We start from the raw sequence: 20,643 nt of genomic DNA, 5'->3' as shown, positions 1-20,643 counted from the left end.
AATTTTACAATTATCTAGAAGTTTGAAAAACCTTGTCTATTTTCACAATAGTTTGCAATTGTGACAAAGGCTCCCTTACCTTACCCATCCCAAAATACACAAAAGATGTAGATGGTCCTGACTTATTTCTGATTAATTTGGTGGTGATTCTAAAAATGGTAATACTCAGCCACGTGCTCTTGAACATTTCAAAAAATATCACTACAAAACAAAGGGAAAAGGCCATCGAAAGCTTGAGATTACTCTTGAATAGTGTAAAGTCTGGACCAACACTTAATAAGAATAGAAATAATCTTCAGAATTGTGACTTTACATGTTTTTAAGGTTCTAATTTCGATCAACTTACCATGATTTATAAGTTTTAACATCTTATTATAGTTTTCCGATCTATTTCGTAATATTTATCCATTCTAAGTTTAAACAATCTTGTGGATTTATTTCGTTTTCTGCAAATAAGATAAAAATGCCAATTTATATTCAGCTAACTTAACTATGAAAACCTTTCCAGGTTTTACTGATCAGTGTTTCAAAATTTTCAACAAACACAAACCTTGTTGCTTATAAAATGGTAATTCTATCATCAATTATTATATTATTTATTGAGAAAAGAAGTAATCTTCAAAATTGTGATTTTACATGTTTTTAATCTAAGTTACCAATTCGAGTACGGATACGGATACAGATTCACGGATTCGGCAAAAAAAATAAAATATTGGGTACGAATACGGGTACGTCCGTACACCCACCCACACACACACACACACACATATATATATATATGTTCAAACATACAAATATGAAACATACAATGTAACTTCCCATACAATGATACATAAATGATAACAAATAAATGATACATAGTTGTTTTTTTTACTTCTATGACCCATGGGCCCTGTATTTGGGAACTCACGGGCCTTGGTTCTCTCAGGTCCACCTGGGTTCTCCCTGGGTTCTCCCTGGGTCCTGCCATTGGTTCTCCCGGGTCCGCCTGGGTTCTCCCTGGGTTCCACCCGGGTCCTGCCCAGTTGGCCGAGTTCTCTATGGGTCTTGTGTGGAACCCAAATAGAACCAGGCTCAGACCAGGACCAGGCAAGAACTAGGACCCGGACCTAGCCTTTTTCCCCAAAAACCAGTATCTCAGTTTTTAATGTTCTAACCTTGATCAACGTATCATGGTTTATAAGTGATGTATTCCTTTTTCTAAATAAAATCATTAAAATGCTAAATTTATCCATATGACATTATTATGAAAATTAATTCAAAGTTTTAAATCATGCTTCAATTTTTTTCGCCAAACACAACCTTGTAGCTTACAAAATGGGAGTTCTACTAATGACTATTCAAATGTTGGACCTCTCTCTCTCTCTCTCTCTCTCTCTCTCTCTCTCACACACACACACACACACACACACACACACAAACAGCTCTAAAAAACTAGTGTTCTGCAGAAAAGTATCCTCCAAAAAATCTTGTCACGTGCAGAAGCTGCAAGGAAACATCCATTTGCCATACCGAGGGATGTCTCCTTCAAAGAGGGGTATTTCTAGCGCACCCTCTTGCTTTGAAGACTGCAAGGTAACATCAAAACATCCCTAGGACCCTCAAGGGACTCATTCACATCCCTCATATCATTCAACTCAAAAAGTGCAAATTTAAAAAATTATAAATTATAAAAATTATAAAAAAAACTGCTTGTACCAATAACCCTAACCCTGATGTGGCTTATGGGCTCCAACATCACCCTAAGCAGTCACAAAAACTACAAATAAAGATCTCAGCCTCACTCCAAATCACTCCCAAATTTCAACAACATTGAGCAAGGCTGAAAGATGCAACAGCAAGCTGCAAGAGTGAGAGCAACAAGGAGAGTGAGAGCATTTGCCAAGTCTTCATAAGTCAAGTGAGAGCATTAAGATGCGTGAGAGTAATGGAAACAAGAAGAGCAAGTATGACCTATTCATCAATCAACCATAAGAAAAATATAAAGAAAATCCGTGTGTCTTGAGCCCATGCATAAATGAATGACATTGTGACATGTATAGTAAGCAAAAATTTCATTTCTTGCAATGTCGGTATGAGTTCTATTCTCATAGCATGAGTGATGAGGAGGGTTAGCAAGAGGCAAAGACTATGGGAGTTGAATCTAAGACTCTTCTAAGTATAGATGTGGGGGAGGGGGTCAAGCAACTAGTTCTATGGATAGTGCTTCTTTTAATTCCCCTTCCATGTTATTAAAATAATTTGCCAATGTTTCCTTTTATAAAAAAGTTCCCTTTAAAACAATTTGTAACAAAAATATGAGCAAGCCCTAGAGCAACATGGTACACTCGGCTATGTAAATTTAATTTTTTTAAAGTTGAATTTCAGGGCAGCATTATATGAGTGAATGAGAACCTCCATATTTGAGGCAAAGGTGTAGTTGTATGTAAGGAATTGTCACTTGAAGAAAGAACTGAAATAAATCTGGGGTTGTAGTGATGACCAAACTCTTGTACCTACTATACCATTGAGGAGTCTACTCCTGCTAGTATTACGGCTTCCCAAGATCCAAGAATTCATACTACTTTTCCATCTAGTTCAAGAGTAGTAGAGCCTAAGAGGAACATAAAACGACTATTAGTAATGATGTTGCAAACACAATCATAGAATCTTTGATGAGCAAAGCAAGGATGAAGCAAATGATGCCATTAGCAAATTCTTCTTTGCCAATGGCATTCCATTCCATGTGGCTCACTCTCCTTATTATAAGGAGGTTGTGGCAAAAATAATAAGAGCAAGACCATCATATGTGCCACCAAGGGAGACAGAATTGAGAACAAAATGTTATCTCAAATGGGAACCACTCCATGATTAAAAGCAAGACACTAGAGGATACAACATACTCGTGGATGGGTAGACGAGCATTATACATCATTCACTCATCAACATCATGGTTGCATGTAAAGAGGGCCATTACTTCATTGGGCTATCAATCCTTCAAGAAACTACAAGGATGCTATTTTTCAATTTCAAATACATAGAGATGTAATTGAAGAGGTTGGGTTAGTAAAAACAAAATGTAACCATACAATGAGATAGGTTTATCTTAATACAACCAAACACAATAAGAAATGATAGATAATAAATGGAAATGGATATCAACCATTAAGAAGATGCAAAACATAACACAAAATATTTACATGAAGAAACCTTTTCAAGAAAAATCTACACACCCAAAGAAACCCACGACTGTATTAATGATATAAATAAGTTACAATACATCAGCTTATTCCTTTGTACTCCAACAACATAACAATGCTCGAATGACCTACAAAACAACCTAATAATACTATCATTCCAAGGCACCAATATATAAAAGAGATGAATACAACATACCATAAATTGTATTCCGAAACAAGTGGCCAATACTACACACCCAAAACTAGGCATCCAAGTCCTCGTGGACTATCTCACACCTCACCAAAACAATCAACAACCCCTAAATAGTAACTCTTTTTTTTGCACCTTACATCCACCTCATACACCATAAACAACATAGATTCTCGTCAAATTGATCAAGATCACAATCCTAGACACTCCATGAGAAGATTGGCCAAATCTGTCATAAGATCAAATTATTGAAGATGTTATTGCATCTTTCTACATATCCTGATCTTACCGAATTCTCAATACAATAACTCCAACTTAAATGCCACTACATTTACATGTGACCATAAATAATTAATAAATGAGGAGCATCCAAGTCAACCCTCTCCATGTTTTTGAGACATAACAATTATTTACCAACAATATTAAATAAAACTATTACAACTTGTCTAGGATTTGCAAGGAGAATAGCACCTAATCCCAACAAGGCTAGAAAATGTGATACAAGTAGTGAAGGATGTCACATGTGTGCAAAGCTACATGGAAATTGATTGAAGTGGCCTACAAGCATATTTGGTGGACTCCTTGAGTGCATGTCATGAATAATGCACTCAAGCAGATGGGCAAAATCAGATGGATCAAAGAGGTAGTTAATGCTGCTAAACATGTGCCAATGTTTATGTACAACAACTACACTTCATATGCACTCTTCGGAACTTTCTCAAAGCAGGAGTTCTTAAAAACTATAGAGACTAGATATGCATCATACTTCATTATCTTGCAAAGGATGCTTAAATTGCAAGAAGCACTGCAACTAATGGTCATAACAACAAGGTTGAATTGGTGGCTTGATTCTAAGTAATAGTAGAGAATGAGGGTGAAGGAGGTGGTGAAGAGTGACACTTTTTGGGTTTATGCAAGATACATTGTTACCATCATTATTACAATCTTCAGCGTCATCAGACATGGGGACACTAAAGCACCTAGCCTTGGAGAGTGTATGAGTGCGCATTGATAGTATGCTTGGCCAAATGAAGACCATTGATCAAGAAAAAGATCCCACATCGTGATTCCACAATTAACATACTCAGCCAATCATTCATCCCCCATGGGAGAAGCTCAAAACTCTCTTGCACATGATTGCCTATACATTGAACCCAAAGTGATACATGCAAAGGCCTAACAAAGTTAACTCTACACAAGATGTTGAGGTAAAGGTGAGCTTCATGAAGGCCATGGAGAAGATGAATGATTCTACATAGGCCAACATCATTTGCATTAAGTGGAAAAATCTGCCACTCTTCGAGGATATCCAAAAGGGGCCAAGGTGGATAGGGAGACAATGACACGAGAGGATCCAATTTTATGGTGGCTATACATGGTCCTAATTCTTTGACAACCACACTAGCCATTTATTTGTTGTCCCAAGTTTCTAGTTTTTCAACTATTGAGAGGAATTAGTCTACATATTGCTTCATCCACCTTGTTAAGAGGAAAAAACTTATCTACAAGAGGGCAAAGAAACCTATAGAGGTAAATAGCACCTTGTGTCTCATTGACCACAACACACTTATTTATGTACATGGAGAGTCTAACAACCAAATAGGATGTAATGCTAGAGGAGCCAGCCTAGATTGATGATGATTTGGGACAAACCTTGAGAAGTCTCAAAATTCTAGTGATGAGGAGCTAGGTGAAAACTTTAGGCAATTGTATTTGAATCTTGAAAGTAGTTATCATTTGAATAGAATATAAATATACTAATTAAACATTTTCATTGTTCAATGCAACATGTTTAAGCATTTCAGAGATTCATTTGTTATTCCTTACACAATTTTTATAACTATTTTTTAAGTACCATATATGTGTGTGCCACTGTCCCCGCAACTAGGTCCTTGGTCCCCCATCCCCAATACCCCTCCCCATGTTTCACTATCCCAAGACTCTGAAAAAATAAAAAACAATTTTTCCCAACAAACTCAAAACTCTTAGAACATAGGAGTTGTGTCTCATCTATCATTGATTACTCAAATGCTAGTGTTATTTGAGTATTATCTCTCTCTCTCTCTCTCTCTCTCTCTCACACACACAAACAAACAAATCTTTTTCTCAAAGCACAAACCTTGTAGCTTACTAGACAGGAGTTCTCTCCCTCCCCTTGGGGATTCAATAATTCAGCAAAGATTTGATCAATTAGTCATTTCTTGAAAAAAAAGTGGACTACTGATGTCCAAGTTTACACTCACTATAAACTTGCACTCGTGAGGACATCAAGCATGGAATGCAACTCACAAGACAACCTCCAAGATTGTGAAGCCAACTCCTTGTGGAATTTTGCATGAGTTCTCAAAATTCACTTGAGGGGAAAATGGAAATGGAAAACTTAAGAAAATGCATAAATGTAACTAATTTAAGTAAATGGCCAAAGAACGGTTACTAGATGAGATGATTACTTCCATCCTAGCAATGTGCATAGCAATAGTCAACAAAAGATATGACTTAACCTTCACAATACAAAAGAAGACAAAATATTTGAACAACTAGATGAAGGAGAAAATCATTACAACCCTACATATTGATCGACTAATTCAAAACACTCATAGTTCATGAAGATTAGAGCATCTTAGGACACATGAAGGCTACTAGAATGAAAGCAAAAGAGAAAATAAGAGCATACAAATCTCTATAGGCATAAACAAGAATATTATATTCCTTAAACTAAATGCACAATATGAAAAATACAAATATAGCTCCAAAAGCATGGGCCTGCAAATTCCTTCTAACCTTCCTTTTACACATGAACTCCATATTATAGGGAATCCAAAAAGGGGAGAATAAGAGAAGAGGGATTCCAAAGAAAGAGTGAGAAGGAAAACTGCCAAAATAAACAAATACCCGTAATCTCTCATAAAAATTGCATGAACACTGGGCATGGTTGGCGACAGTGGTGGTTGTTGGAGGGAGCACAGAGAGCTTGGCGGACCTAGTAGAGAAATCCCTGTGGCAAGAACAATGGAGGTAACCGGAGGTAGAAGGCGCAACGTTGGAGCCGAGAGGTGTAAAAATAGGATGGTGTCGGCCCTCAAGGAGTGTAGGAGGTCGTACGGATGCATGGGAGCAAATGAGCAAACACAATGGGGGTGAGCTGGATGGCGCAAAAAATGGAGGATGGAGCAGCAGAGGGAGCCAATCAGGTTGAGAGGAGTTGGCAGGAGGAAGTTGGACGAAGTCAAGTAATAAAGGCAAATAAAGGTAGGAAGGAGAAGGGAGTGTGGAAGAGAAAAGGAAAGAAGTGTTGGAGGAGGGGGTGGCTGGAGTAGTTGGGAGAAGAGCAAACAAAGAAGACAAAGAGCGAAAGTAGAAGAGGAGGATGAACGGAGGGAAGGAAAGTTAGTAGCAAGTAGGATGGAGGAGTAGGAAGGAAGTTGGGAGACGAGAGAGAAGGATGAAGAAGAGAGAGGTAGGAGGAAAAAATAGAAGATGGTGGAAGAGTTGAAGAAGAGGAGAGCAGTAGTAGAAAGTTAGTAGCAGGGAGAAATGGAGAGAGTAGGGTGAGCAATGGTGAAGGAGGAACGTTGTTGGGTTTAGGGAAGAGGTCCCTCTAGTGGCCTCTCCTGGTGCAGGCCAGGCTAAAAATCCCTGCGATTTAAAAAAAATAAAAAATTGCATGAACACTTGAAAAATTCTTGACCTAAACAGTACAAAACTGCAAAATCTTGATACTGCCCATTACTGCTTGAAAGCAGCCATACTTAATTGTCAGATTGGGTGATGAGTATTATACACCACCTTCTCAATCTCCAATTGAAACTCAAAGTTATTTGAAGACATCAAATTTTCATAATCCATTAGATTTGAAAAAGCAATTTCTAGATTAGATGCAAAAACTACTACACAACCTAATCCAGAAACTGCTCTTTCAAAACACAAAGTTACCCCTTTCCTTGGCTGCCATACTTCTCTTTCCTGCTCAAGTCTTCCTTCTTTCAAGAACTTCATTTTATTTTAGGGCGACAGTTCTTTTATTTATGGGACTAGGGTGTTGACGATTGTAGCGACGTGAGTCTCCTTGGCCGACTACATCCAAATATGCAATTAGTCATTGGCTTTGCATATTTGTTTAAGCCGACCCTAAATAGCGCTTCATTATATAAAATCTATTTATTTTATCAAGTGGCCGACTTTGCAAAAGTCTGCCACCCTTGTGTAAAGTCGCCTTGTTTCAAAGGAGGTCGACCCTTGGCGAAAGGGTGTCTTCGATTGGATATAAATAAGGATCGGATCTCTTCCCATAAGCATTGAATGACATCAAGCACAGATCGCATAACTTCAACAACAATTTGCATACCTAGAGTAGATCGTGGACTCTCAAGATCAGATCGAGTTATCTATCTTGCTTCAAGGAGTGAAGCGATTCATATTGGTCCTCGTATTTGACCATTGTAAAAGCATCTTGCTGTTCTTATTTGATAATTATAATAGAGATACTTGTTGCTGGGTTTTTCTCCCTCATGTTGGAGGGTTTTCCCAGGTTACAAGCTGTGCAAATTTGATTAAATTGTTTTACATCTGCTTACCCTAAAATCTGATCATAAAATAACATGGTATCAGAGCGGGTTTAAGAAGATCTTGATCAGATTTCTCTAAAGCAGCGAAGTTCTCTACTCTCATCCTAAGGAGTAATCCTTAGCAATCGAAAATGGTTAACGGACTCAAGGTTGAGGATAGGCTTGAAGGTGCATCAAACTTCACTTTGTGGAAATATAGAGTCCTTATTGCACTAGAAGAAAATGATCTTCTTGAGTTCGTAGAAAAGGATGAAATATCTGAACCAACTGATGAAACTGAGAAACTTCAAATAAAGAAGAATGGCATAAAGGCCAAGAAGATCTTGATTAATTCAGTGAAGGATCATTTAGTGCCACTTATTTCCAAGATGATAACTGCTAGAGATATGTTCAAAACCTTGGAAGGACTTTATGAGATCAACAACACTAGTAGAGCCCTTGCTCTAAGGCAACAACTTCATCAAATCAAAATGGCGAAAGGAGAAACAGTCATATCATTCTTCATGAAGATTACTGAGTTGAGGAATCAATTATGCGCCATTGAAGATCAAGTTGTAGATAAAGATCTAGTCATGTTGGCACTAAATGGTCTCCCTCAATCTTGGAAACCATTTATTCAAAGTATTAGTGAGAGATCCAAATTGCCCAAGTTTGATCGTCTTCGTGCTAATTGTATCCAAGAAGAATCTAGGTTGGTTGCAAGAGGAAATGGCCGAAGCTCTCACAATGAAGACAATCATATTCTAGCCACTCAAACTACAAAGAAGAAAGGAAGAGATGGGAGAAAGGCAACTTCAAGAGAAACAGAGATAGAAGATCAGATTCTACACCTGATTCTAAGAAGAAGAAAGACCTCTCCCACATCCAGTGTTTCAGCTGTGACAAGTATGGCCACTATGCAAGAGATTGTTCGACAAGGCCAAAGCAACATGCTTCTATGGCGGATGTTGGTGAAGTATCTCCTCAAAAGGAATCTAGAAACAACAAAGAAGGGTTTCTATTCATCTTTGCTCTATCAAGCAATGTTCCAACCGACAGAGCGCTTGGGTGATTGATAGTGGCACTTCTCGACACATCACAGGTTATAGGGAACATCTTTCAGATTTGGTGGAAATGAAGACCAATCTTCAAGTGATAATTAGAGATGATGCATGCTGCTCTGTGGAAGGTTGTGGAGCCATCTCTCTCAACTTAGAATCTAGCATCCCCCTCCATCTAAGTGATGTCTTGTTCGTGCCAGGAATCAAGAGGAACCTTGTATCCATTTCAGCCTTGGAAGACAAAGGTTATCAAGTTGCATTTTCAAAAGGGAAACTTCTTGCTTAGCCAAAGAACTCTAGCATCAAGAAAGCACGTGTGATTGGCAACCGACATGAGAGTCTATACAAGCTGTCCATCCGTCCAATTCAAGCACTTCTACATAACTCTTTCAGTTCCAGTGAGCTATGGCATAGAAGACTTGCTCATTTGCATTACAGGGCCCTTCCATCATTGGAAAAAATGGTTCAAGGCATACCTAGCCTAGCCATGAGCATGATGGCACTTGTAAAGGTTGTGCCATGGGTAAAAATACTAAGAGTCCATTTCATAGTAGTGAAAGTAGGTCAAAAGAAATATTAGATCTTGTACATTCTGATTTATGAGGTCCAAATATTATGTAATTTTCATAGATGATTACTCTAGGAAGACTTGGATTTACTTTTTGAGGTCTAAAGAGTCTGAAGAAGTCCTAGAAAGATTTAAAGAGTTTTAGGGCCAAGTAGAAAACTTGTCTGGAAAAAGGATCAAAGTCCTAAGGTCTAATAATGGAGGTGAATACACTTCCGCAAGCTTTCGTAATTTCTACATTGAGGCAAGAATTAAGAGGGAGTTTTGTGTTCCTTACAACCCACAAAAAAATGGGGTTGCAAAAAGAAAGAACAGGTACATAGTTGAAGCAGCTAAAGCCATGATTCATGACCAAGACCTACAAACCTTTCTTTGGGCAGAAGCTTCTAGAACAACAATATATGTTCAAACTAGGTGTCCCCATCGGATATTGCAGAATATGACTCTAGAAGAAGCCTTTACAGGGGTTAAACCTGAAATTAGTCATTTGAGAATCTTTGGTTGTCCAGTGTATGTTCATGTACCTAAAGATAAAAGAACCAAGTTAGAACCTTCTAGCAGGAGAGGAATATTTGTGGGCTACAGTGAAACTTCAAAAGCCTAAAGGATTTACATTCCAAGTCAGAAACAGGTAGAGGTTAGCAGAGATGATACATTTGAAGAAGGTGTTGCATTCAGAAGATCTAAAGGTTCATGCATTGAGATAGATAATGAAGATCAGGAGACTCCTCAAGATATGGATGTTGATCATACTCCTTAGATTCAGAGGGAGTCTACTGAACCAGTAGAGCCTATTGATCAAATTGAGCCCTTGGAACCTACTGATGGTCCAAGAGGTATTGTCATAAGTCGGAAGAGACCTCTTTGGGCTAGGAAAACTACGCAGGAGGCAGAAAATTTTGTAGCTCCTAGAGGCACATTTAGAGAAAGCAGAAGACCTCAGAAGTTTTCAAGCTATGTTGCATCAATGAGTGATATCATTGAATCTGAACCTTCCAATGTTGAGGAAGCTTCAAGGCAGCATGTATGGAGAGATGATATGGATGAAGAATATCAATCTATTATCAAGAATGACGTCTGGGACATTGTTCTGAGACCTGAAGGAAAATCAGTTGTGTCTTCCAAATGGCTTTTCAAGATCAAGCATGCAGCTAATGGAAGTATTGAAAAGTACAAAGCAAGATTTGTGGCTAGAGGGTTCTCTCAAAAAAAAGGAATAGATTATGAGGAGACATTTGCTCCGGTTGCTCGCTATACATCCATCAAAACTATCATTGCCATTGCAGCAGCAAAGAGATGGAAGCTACATTAGATGGACGAGAAGACAACATTCCTTAATGGTGTGATCGAAGAGGAAGTTTACATTGAGCAACCTGATGGTTTTGTGATTCATGGGAAGGAGTCTCATGTTTGCAGACTAAAGAAGGCTTTCTATGGCCTTAAGCAGGCTCCTCGTGCTTGGTATGAGAGGATCAATCGATACTTGATGGGCTTGAGGTTCTTCAAGAATGATGCAGATCCAAATCTCTACTTCGAGGCAATTGATGGCAAGGCTCTTCTATTGGTTCTTTATGTTGATGATTTATTTATTACTAGAGAAGATCATCTCATTGACAAATGTAAGGAGTTAGCTTCTGAGTTTGAAATGAAGGACCTAGGTCTTATGAATTACTTTCTAGGATTGGAGGTATGGCAAAGATCCAATGAGATTATTCTAAATCAAGGGAATTATACCATAGATATCTTGAAGAGATTTGGAATGATGGACTGCAAGTCCATGTCTACACCTATGGAGACAAATTTGAAGAAGTTGAGTGAGTCTCAGCTAGTTCAGATTTGGTAGATCCTACCATGTACAGACACTTGATTGGTTCATTGATGTATCTAGTCAATACTAGACCTGACATTTGCTATGCAGTGAGCGCTCTTTGTCAATTTATGTGTGACCTAAGACATTCATCTAGTTGCAGCAAAACATATATTGAGGTACTTGCATGGCACTGTAGGATATGGGTTGAGATATACTTCCAGTGCAGATTTGAATCTACAAGGTTACACTGATTTTGATTGGGCTGGTAGTGTAACTGACAGAATGAGCACATCTGGTTGTTGCTTCAGTTTGGGGTCTACTATGATTTCTTGGTGTAGCAGGAAGCAGTCTTCAATGGCATTGAGCACCGCAGAGGCAAAGAATATTGCAGCATGTGTGGCAGCTCGAGAAGTAGTGTGGCTTCGGAAGCTCCTTGCAGGATTGTTTGGACAATCGATAAAGCCTACTGTCATTCACTATGACAATCAAATTTGTGTGAAGCTTTCTGTCAATCATGTGTTTCATGACAGAACGAAACATGTGGAGATCAAATACCACTACATTCAAGATATGATTCTAAGGAAAGCCATTCAGCTAAGGTACATTAGCACTAACGATCAGACAACTGATATTCTCACCAAGCCACTTGCCAAAGTGAAGTTTGTGCATTTTCGAGATAAACTTGGAATTGTAGAGAATGAAGCCCTTGCTGAGAGGGAGTCTCAACATCAGTGATTTCTTGAGATGTACTTTAATGCATCCTTCTCTATGAGAGAGAAGTTTAAGGTGCAAGCCCTTGTTAATGCATCCTTCTCTGTGAGAGAGAAATTTGAGGTACAAGCCCTTGTTATTGCATTCTTCTTTGTGAGAGAGAAGTTTGAGGTGAAAGCCCTTGTTCCACCCTCTAGGAGTAGCCATGGTGGATGTCATGTTGAGAGACTCCATGACAACATCACTTGTGTTTGTTCACCCTCTGGGAGTAGCCATGGTGAACGTCATGATGAGATGACGACATCACATTGAGTGACTCCGTGATGGGCACTTGTGTACATACTCATTTTCATACATGGAAGTAGCCATGATGAATGTCATCACGTTGAGTGCCTCAAACTTACTGACCTAAATCTCTTGGAAGAGCAAAATCGGTGAGACACTTGAGATGTCTTGGCAACGGGTAGTTTAACTCTAAAGGATTGAAGTGATCGGATCAGTGAGACTTGTACTCGCTCTTGCTAACGGGGACTTTTGGTGTGACCTAGATTGTCGGTGTGAGTTTTCTAATCACATCGATGCTAGAAGTCTGGCCGATAAGTTCTATCGGGAAGACTCTTGCCGATCTGGGGAGTCGGTGTGACATTCGTCTTCGGTAAGACCTGAGAATGTTGGCCCAACAATTGAAGTCCTGTCGATGGATCTGTTCTTGTTGAACATCAGTGTGACTCTTGCCGATGAGATCGTTTGGACTGCTATTGACTTGTTGGTCATTGAGGTGACTTGTGACTTCGATGAGACATTTGTCGATGGTTGATCTCTTGCCCATAAGGCTGACAATGAGATCGGTATGACTCTTGTCAATGCTCATGGTCTCAGTGTTTCTTAAAGGACGTCGGGGAGACTTGGGCTATCGATTTGAGATCTCAGATGTTCGTCGATAATGTTTCTCTTGTCGATGAACTTGAAGGTGGACCGTAGTTGAATTGGCGTTGACTTGGTTGGACTGATGATGTGTACGATGGACATTGGAGAACTGTGCTGATTTGGTAGTGATTGTTCATGACATAGCGATGAATAGGGGTAATCGGTAGATTGTATGGACGTAGAATATGGTTTGTCTATGATGAACTCAATTCCACTCTCTGGGAGTAGCCATGGTGGATGTCATTCCATGACACAGATATCAGGAAGGATTCCTCCCTAGCTAAGAGGGAGTGTTGACGATTGTAGCAGCGAGAGTCTCCTTGGCCAAATACATCCAAATATGCAATTAGTCGTTGGCTTTGCATATTTGTTTAAGCTGACCCTAAATAGCGCTTCATTATATAAAATATATTTATTTTATTAAGTAGCCGACTTTGCAAAAGTCCGCCACCCTTGTGTAAAGTCGCCTTGTTTCAAAGGAGGCCGAACCTTGCTGAAAGGGTGTCTTCAATTGGATATAAATAAGGATCGGATCTCTTCCCATAAGCATTGAATGACATCAAGCACAAATTGCATAACTTCAAGTCTTCAACAACAATTCGCATACCTAGAGCAGATCGTGGACTCTCAAGATCAGATCGAGTTATCTATCTTGCTTCAAGGAGCGAAGTGATTCATATTGGTCCTTGTATTTGACCATTGTAAAAGCATCTTGCTGTTTTTATTTGATAATTATAATAGAGATACTTGTAGATGGGTTTTTCTCCCTCATGTTGAAGGGTTTTCCCAGGGTACATGCTGTGCAAATTTGATTAAATTGTTTTACATCTGCTTACCCTAACATCTGATCATAAAACAACATAGGGCACAGGAGCTTTTGTTTTAATGTACCCGTAAATATATGAATTTGACTTTATGTTGGGCTCACTTTATAAAATAATAGATCTTACTTTTAACACAATGAGCTGCCTTCATGATTTAGCCCACACAGGCTTCTTTTCTTATTTTCCAGTGAATAAATAAAGTTTCCACCCCTTTTGACTTCAAATGTTAAAACATTAGAAGCTCAAAAAATTTCCACCCCTTTTCTTATTTTTGTATGGTCCCCTCTTGTGATTTTCCATCAAATCGTCACTCTATCTTTTATTTCCCCTTCAATCATTACTCAATAATTTTAAATATAACAAAATCAATTACTCTAGTTGCACAAGAAAATGAAATGATCTTCCTTGTAGATCTTAATCTCGATTAACATTCAACCTAGCCCCACCTTCCACATCAACATCCCTTTCAACCACTGGCACATCATTTTTTCTGACACATTTATTTTTCTCATTCTCTTGCGCCAGCCATAAGATGTAATCTTACATGGATAATAAAGTAACTTTTGCACGTCTTCTCTGACATGTTTACATACCTTATACAATTGTGCCAACCATTAGAAGTCTTTTAATCAGAGATGGTTAAGACTCCTGTGCTTTCATTGTTAGCGCCAGTTTTTCACTGCAGGTTTTATTTGCATCTGTGTCATAGTTCCTATTTCTGTTTTACTGCATTCTAAAACCTTCATGCCACTACTTAGTGGAATCTGCATCTCATGTTTTATAATTCCTCACCATATACAATGTTACATAATTATTATTTGCAATTGAAGCTGCTTTTATTATAGTTCTATGTTGATTTATATTGGGCAAATGTATTTTCTCATATATTCATGTTGGTGTAGACAACTCCTATGACACTTTTCATAGTGATTTTCGACTTCTGATATGTTCTCCAAGATTCTTGGAGAAAGCATCTATTTATAGTAACTTACCCAATCAGGTCCGATTCTCATTATTCATCATCGATATCACTCAAAGCAAAAAAAGTTAGATTTTGATTCTGATGTTTTCCAACAGTTTTTGCAACTTGAATGTATTAATGAGCTATAAGTTAATTATTTTACTAGGTTTTCTTATTTTTATTTAAAAGATTTAAAAAGAACCTTAGTATAATAGCTCGTTGGAATGAGAATTAAAAGTTTTAAATGTTGAACGCTTAATAAAGTGACTATAGTGGCCTGAATAATCCAATAAAGAAATAAATCACTTTTTGGAGCAATAAGGTTGATTAATATTATAAAAGTGATTTTAAATTGAAAATTCTAGAAAGTTCTCAAAATGGTTATAAACATTTGAAGGATATAGAAGATTCAGAAGCTTGATAATTTCTCTACAGAGATTAGAAGATTTGTCCTTGTGGCAAAAGTCTTATCAGCAAGACGAAAACCCCAATAGTTTTTTGAAGCTGAGAACGAAAACCATCTGTCTTCCTCAGAGTAGTTCTATAAAGGGGTCAACGGAGTGCTGAAGGTTTTGAGCGAGGATGAAAACCGTCTGTCTTCCCCATAGTAGTTCTATACAGGGGTCAACGGAGTGCTGAAGGTTTTCAGCGAGGACGAAAACCCTCGTTGTTGGTGCAAATTCAAAGGCAATTCCGAGCAGGGTTTGCATAGGTGCTGAGGATTTCAAAGATAAGTTATTGTTTGAATTAGTTCAGATTTTGGGTATTTGGTAATATTTTCAGTTTTGAATGCCATTAATAATCCTCTTGTGACAATTGTGAAGTTTGTACTTTAGACAAATTTTTGAGATTCTTGGAGAGCTACATGCAAAAGATTTTGGGACGCCATTATTGACCTTCCTGGCTGAGCGCTAAAGAAAAAAAGTGAGGTATTTGGAAAGGAGACGCCATGCATTGAGGAGTGCTTCTAAGGTTATCTTGGACACCACGTTGATTAAAAAATTGGTCAGGCGATTGAATAATGAGGTTGAATGTGGCGTGTGAAGACTTCATTTTAGGCAATTGACTTCTTGTATTAATCACTTGGCATCATATTCTTCTAGACATGGAAGGCAAGACCGGTAAAGGGTTTGAAAAAGGGAGGCATCATAATTCTAGCCACTAATACCTCCTCTAACGCAAGTGTGAGACTTCTACATGGTAGTCGTAGGAGTATTTCATGCAAGAAATTTAATATTCTGCTGACCACGTGTATTTGGGTCTGATCATTGAAGATTTTACACATGGAACAAGATTGTTTGGAAGGTGATTGTTTGGAAGGTTGTTGGGAAGCAGTGTCGTGGGGATTGTGGTGACTTCTATTTGCTCTTGTGACTATTATTTGAAGGTTTGAATGACTTAGCAGATGTTCTGGAAACATATCTTGTTTGCAAATCAAGTCTATACTGGGTGATTCAGATCCTTGTGGCTGATTCAAGTTCTTAGAATGCTGTAGCAATTGTAACAGATCAGAATTCAGTCCAGTGTCTTTGTAAATTTGTAGCAGAAAATTAAATAAAGAAAATCACTGTTATTTCTGTTATACAAGTTATTTATTCTTCATATGTTTATGAGTTTACATGCAAAGAATTTTACAATATAAACATGCCCAAACAATTATCATTACCATTGCAAAAACAAGAAAACTATAAAGTCATATGTCTGATATTTCAAATATAAAAGAAAGGCAAAAAGTTAGGATTTTACGATATGATTTATAGTTTTTTGAGATGTATGATTCTATTTTAAAAGCATTTTCTAATACTCTATCCTCAGCTATTTGATTCAAAACCTATCAAGTTGAAATTTGCAACTGCTTCCTTCTTCATGCAATTTCCCTTTCACGCTATTAATATAGTTCTCTTAGACACTATTCTAGATATTACAAGTTTTGTAATTTATGATGTCTGCTCAGCAAAGAAAAACTGTCTTTTTAATAACTTTCTTGAGTCTGAGGATCTGGCCAACTTGGATAGTCGTGAGGTTGAATGACTTGGGAGAGAGGCTCTAAACCAAGAGCTTCATCATTAGGACATGCAGCCCTCGAGCATAGCTCTCTTTGTAGTAGCAAGAGTCATTGGCTACATTTGATTTTTTGGAACTATAGGTTGACTTTGTACAAACTATATTGTAATTGAAATTTTGTCAACTGTACCCATCTAATTAAAATTTATGTACCATGAAGTATGCAATGCAATGTAATCAGCAATATGAATATAAACAACAAAATCCTATTTTCTACAATTCATGGGTTAAACTCTCTATTTTATTTGCTCTTTATATCTCTTTGCTCTGGAAATGCCCTTAGCTTTCATAAAAAAGTACTTTGTCTCTTTCTATACATTTTTTGGCATTTTTTTTTTTGAATCTGATTTTTTCTCCATTTTTTCATAAAATCTTATACTTTTGGTAATCATGGAACTTAGATGTTGGTAGTTTGAATCTAGTCAATCATCTTCTGTTTTCTTTGTGTTTTGTGAACCAATCAGCATCATACTCTGTGACTGCCACTCAACTGTTGAAAATCTGACAAACCAAGTGCCAACAAGGTGCAAAAATCAAAACTATTACTTATACACAACCAGCAGGCAATTAGAGAAAAAAAAGTATCCATCAAACAACAACTCAGAGTGGACAAGCCAAAATTTTGTCGCAGACTCAGATACGATAACTCAACATATTATAAATAAATTAAAAAATTAAATAACTTACAAAATAATGTTAAAAAAACATAAAGAAATAAAATAGTTCTTGCTTAGAATGGAAAATTGTTGAAAAATTTGTTCACATCCACAAAATGGAAAAATTTTGGAGTAACTCACAGGTTTTTTAGACAGTGACTTGATCTACATTCCAAGGATCAGAAGCCGCCACTTGAAGCATTCATGACTAAGGTTGACTGTTCATATTAGATTTGTGATTATTTAATTAGAATTTTTTTTGCATTTTAGAAATATTATTAAGCAATTTTCTAAAGGCCATAACTTTGTCATACAATTTTTTTATTTAACTCAATTAAATAGTTGGAAAGCTATCCAAAAGTTCCACTTTATGATAAATGTTGCTTCACAGTTTTGGCATATTTTATGGTGGATCCAGAGCAGCAAACAACAATTCGCACTTCTCAAAATTTATGGTATATAGATCTCACTATTCCTTATCAAAGTATTTTCTCTCTTTGATAAATATATATGGAAAGGTTACATGATTGTTGAGAATGGTGCATTCCTCACTGTCCATTTTGTGCTTGGTTCTGCAAACAATCAAATAAATTCTGTATGGAAAAATGACTAAAATCAAAGTGAGAATTTTGTTATAAGAGTCAACACTTCAAGACAATTTAACTTAAGCGCACCAAATAAGTGAAATGCATAACTAACTGGTACATATAAAGAAAGCCATCTATAAGTAAGAATTATGTAACATGGTGGCGTAGGGCTACTGAACAATTATTCCAAGAAAGCATCACTATCAAACAGTCAAGTGATTTTAAAGGCAAATCAATTACTCATTCTAATCAATCCCCATAGAGGTGAAGTACAGAGTGCTGCACAAGCAACAGCTCTAGCAATGAACCTTCAGTTGCAACTATCTCTAGCACAACACAAGGCTCTACAGGGTATCCTTCCTACTGCAGAGTTGAAGATGCACACTCCAACTGTTTTTCCCTTTGGATAGGGGCAGATGTTGATCATGTTTTCTGTCAGTTTCCATATGCCTATGTTCCGATATGCTGGTAGACAATCTTTGTCTATATTTTCTTAAAGCGGTGTATTAAGAAACCCCCTGGTTCAAGCTTCCATGGAAACATTTTTTTGTTTGTTAAGGCAATCAAACTCTGAATTAAGATTCCTTTCGAGTGCTCAATTTCAATTCCAAGCTCATAAAGCCACTACAATAGGAAACCATGAAGCCAAGTTAAAGCAAAATGATAAAACTTTGAATAACTACTAAAGTGTGCATTTATATAAAAGCAACCACATTCAAATCTCAAAGGAATATGGCAGCCCACAGTCACGTGACCAAACCAAAACTAGAATGCAATCAAGCAACTAACAGTCTCACCAACTAGACTATAATCGCAATTTCATAATAAAAATGAAATAAGGAAACACATTAAAATGCAATGCAGTAAGGCCCTCAAAAGAAAAACATATGTGAACTTATTTGACAACAACCAGATTCAAATCTTATATGATAAGACGGCACTTACAAAGCCAAATAATCCAGAAAAATGAGACAACTCCTAATAACTACTAGGAAAGTGCAATTCTATGAGGCTCGCCGATTCGGATTTTGCAGGCCGTCCAAAGTCAAATAAAAGCAAAAAAAAGAGAAAACTCCTAATGACTGCTCCTAATTTGGACAAATGTATAAGAGCGACCAATTCACATTTCAATTTAACACAGCACAAAACAGTCTTAGCAACCAGACTAAATCATAATGTCATATAGGCCCTCCAAAGCCAAACAAAATGAAACAAAATGCAACAAAATGAGAAAAAAGTCCAAAAAACAACTAACCTTCCCCGCCATTATTCTTGGGCTGAACAGCGAGCCGCATTGGCCAGACAAATGAAGCAAAAAATGTCTGCAGATCGACCTCTGGAAAGAATTTCCTCATATACTTTTCCACGGCGCCCTTGCTGGTAAACAAGATCTTCTTCTGGCCTTTTTGCAAAGATTTCGGCAAAATCAGCATCCTGTCATTCAAGTAGCCTTTGGAATTCGTCCTCTTCCCAACCTTCCAAATCCACTTGTCCTCGGGTCCGGGGAACCCTTCTGGAGCATACGGCAGGCCTTCGCCTTTCGTTTTAGGTAAGACAGCGGGTAAATTTTCCGGCGATTGTATTTCCCGGAAGCACTTCAAATACTTCAAAAGAGTTTCACTCCCAGTTTTAAGAGGCGGCGACTCAGAAGCTTCGATTTCAACGGAAGTCGCTTTAGAAGGCGTTCCGTTGGACTCTACTACAGTTATGGCCATTGTATTTTCAGACACGCCGGAAGCATTTGTCATGTTTGGCATGGTCGTAATCTAGGTCTTAATTCTTTGTTTATATTTTCCCAAGGTCTCGAGTTCGAATTCCCTTGGCTTCGAACGGATTTGTTTAGGACATGAGATTAAATCAGGCAAGGAGAAGTACTTGCGGAGAAACCGAATTTGTGTTTTTCTAAAACACAAGACTGGTAAAAGATTTGTTGCGTTCAAATTCATAAGCTTCCTATTTCCAGAGTCGCTTTCATAAGTTGTTAATTTAAACAATAACTAATATTTATGCTTTCTGGAGAGACTACAGTGAAATGGTAATTACCTAGATGAAAATTTGCTTTTCCACACGTTGCCTTGTCGATCGTATGACAAGAACCAGTAACTTTTAGCGATATTGAGAGGATTTGAACCCACTATCTTCCGATAGGGAAACCCTCGGTTTTAAGCAATTGATTTGTGCCACTTCGTCTTCTGCGTGTACGATTTTAGGGTAATAATGATTCAAAGTTTTTATTGAGTATAATGAATGAATTTTAGTTAAGGGATTAAGAGAGCCATAGTTAATCTATATTCAGAGTTCTTATAATATTGATTTTTTTATTGTGCGTCTTGATTAAGAAATTTATAATATTGTGAATTTTTTTTTAGGTTTCTTTTAATGTCTTTCAATTAAGAAACCTACAATATTGTGAAACTTTGTGAGACTATCCAATAAATACTAATATTCTTATATGTTGAGCAATCAAGGATGAAGTGTCCTTCAGTCTCAACCACCCCTATCTGCAAAAAATTGCTCGTTCTTCTCAATCTTCCTTTTTTTAATGATCATCTCCAAAAAGT

The 20,643-nt window shown here is 37.5% G+C and overlaps 1 protein-coding gene across 2 annotated transcripts in view; it reads right to left on the bottom strand.

Moving 5' to 3' along the window:
• LOC131072133 (protein OBERON 2) overlaps nt 1-20,319 on the bottom strand; it is a 36,356-nt gene extending 16,037 nt beyond the window's left edge. Inside the window, exon 1 of one of the 2 annotated variants that reach the window (XM_058008201.2) lies at nt 19,338-20,319. In XM_058008201.2, the coding sequence (XP_057864184.2) occupies nt 19,338-19,839 (502 nt within the window). In that variant the 5' untranslated portion in view covers nt 19,840-20,319. The remainder of the gene's footprint in view (nt 1-19,337) is intronic. The other variant, XM_058008200.2, reaches the window with a different exon arrangement.
• Between the last annotated feature and the right edge of the window lie 324 nt (nt 20,320-20,643).

This window comes from Cryptomeria japonica, chromosome 6 (genome assembly GCF_030272615.1).
Source record: "Cryptomeria japonica chromosome 6, Sugi_1.0, whole genome shotgun sequence".
NCBI lineage: Eukaryota > Viridiplantae > Streptophyta > Pinopsida > Cupressales > Cupressaceae > Cryptomeria > Cryptomeria japonica.
The sequence above is the reverse complement of the archived record's forward strand: the minus strand, read 5'-3'. Positions and strand labels throughout refer to the sequence as shown.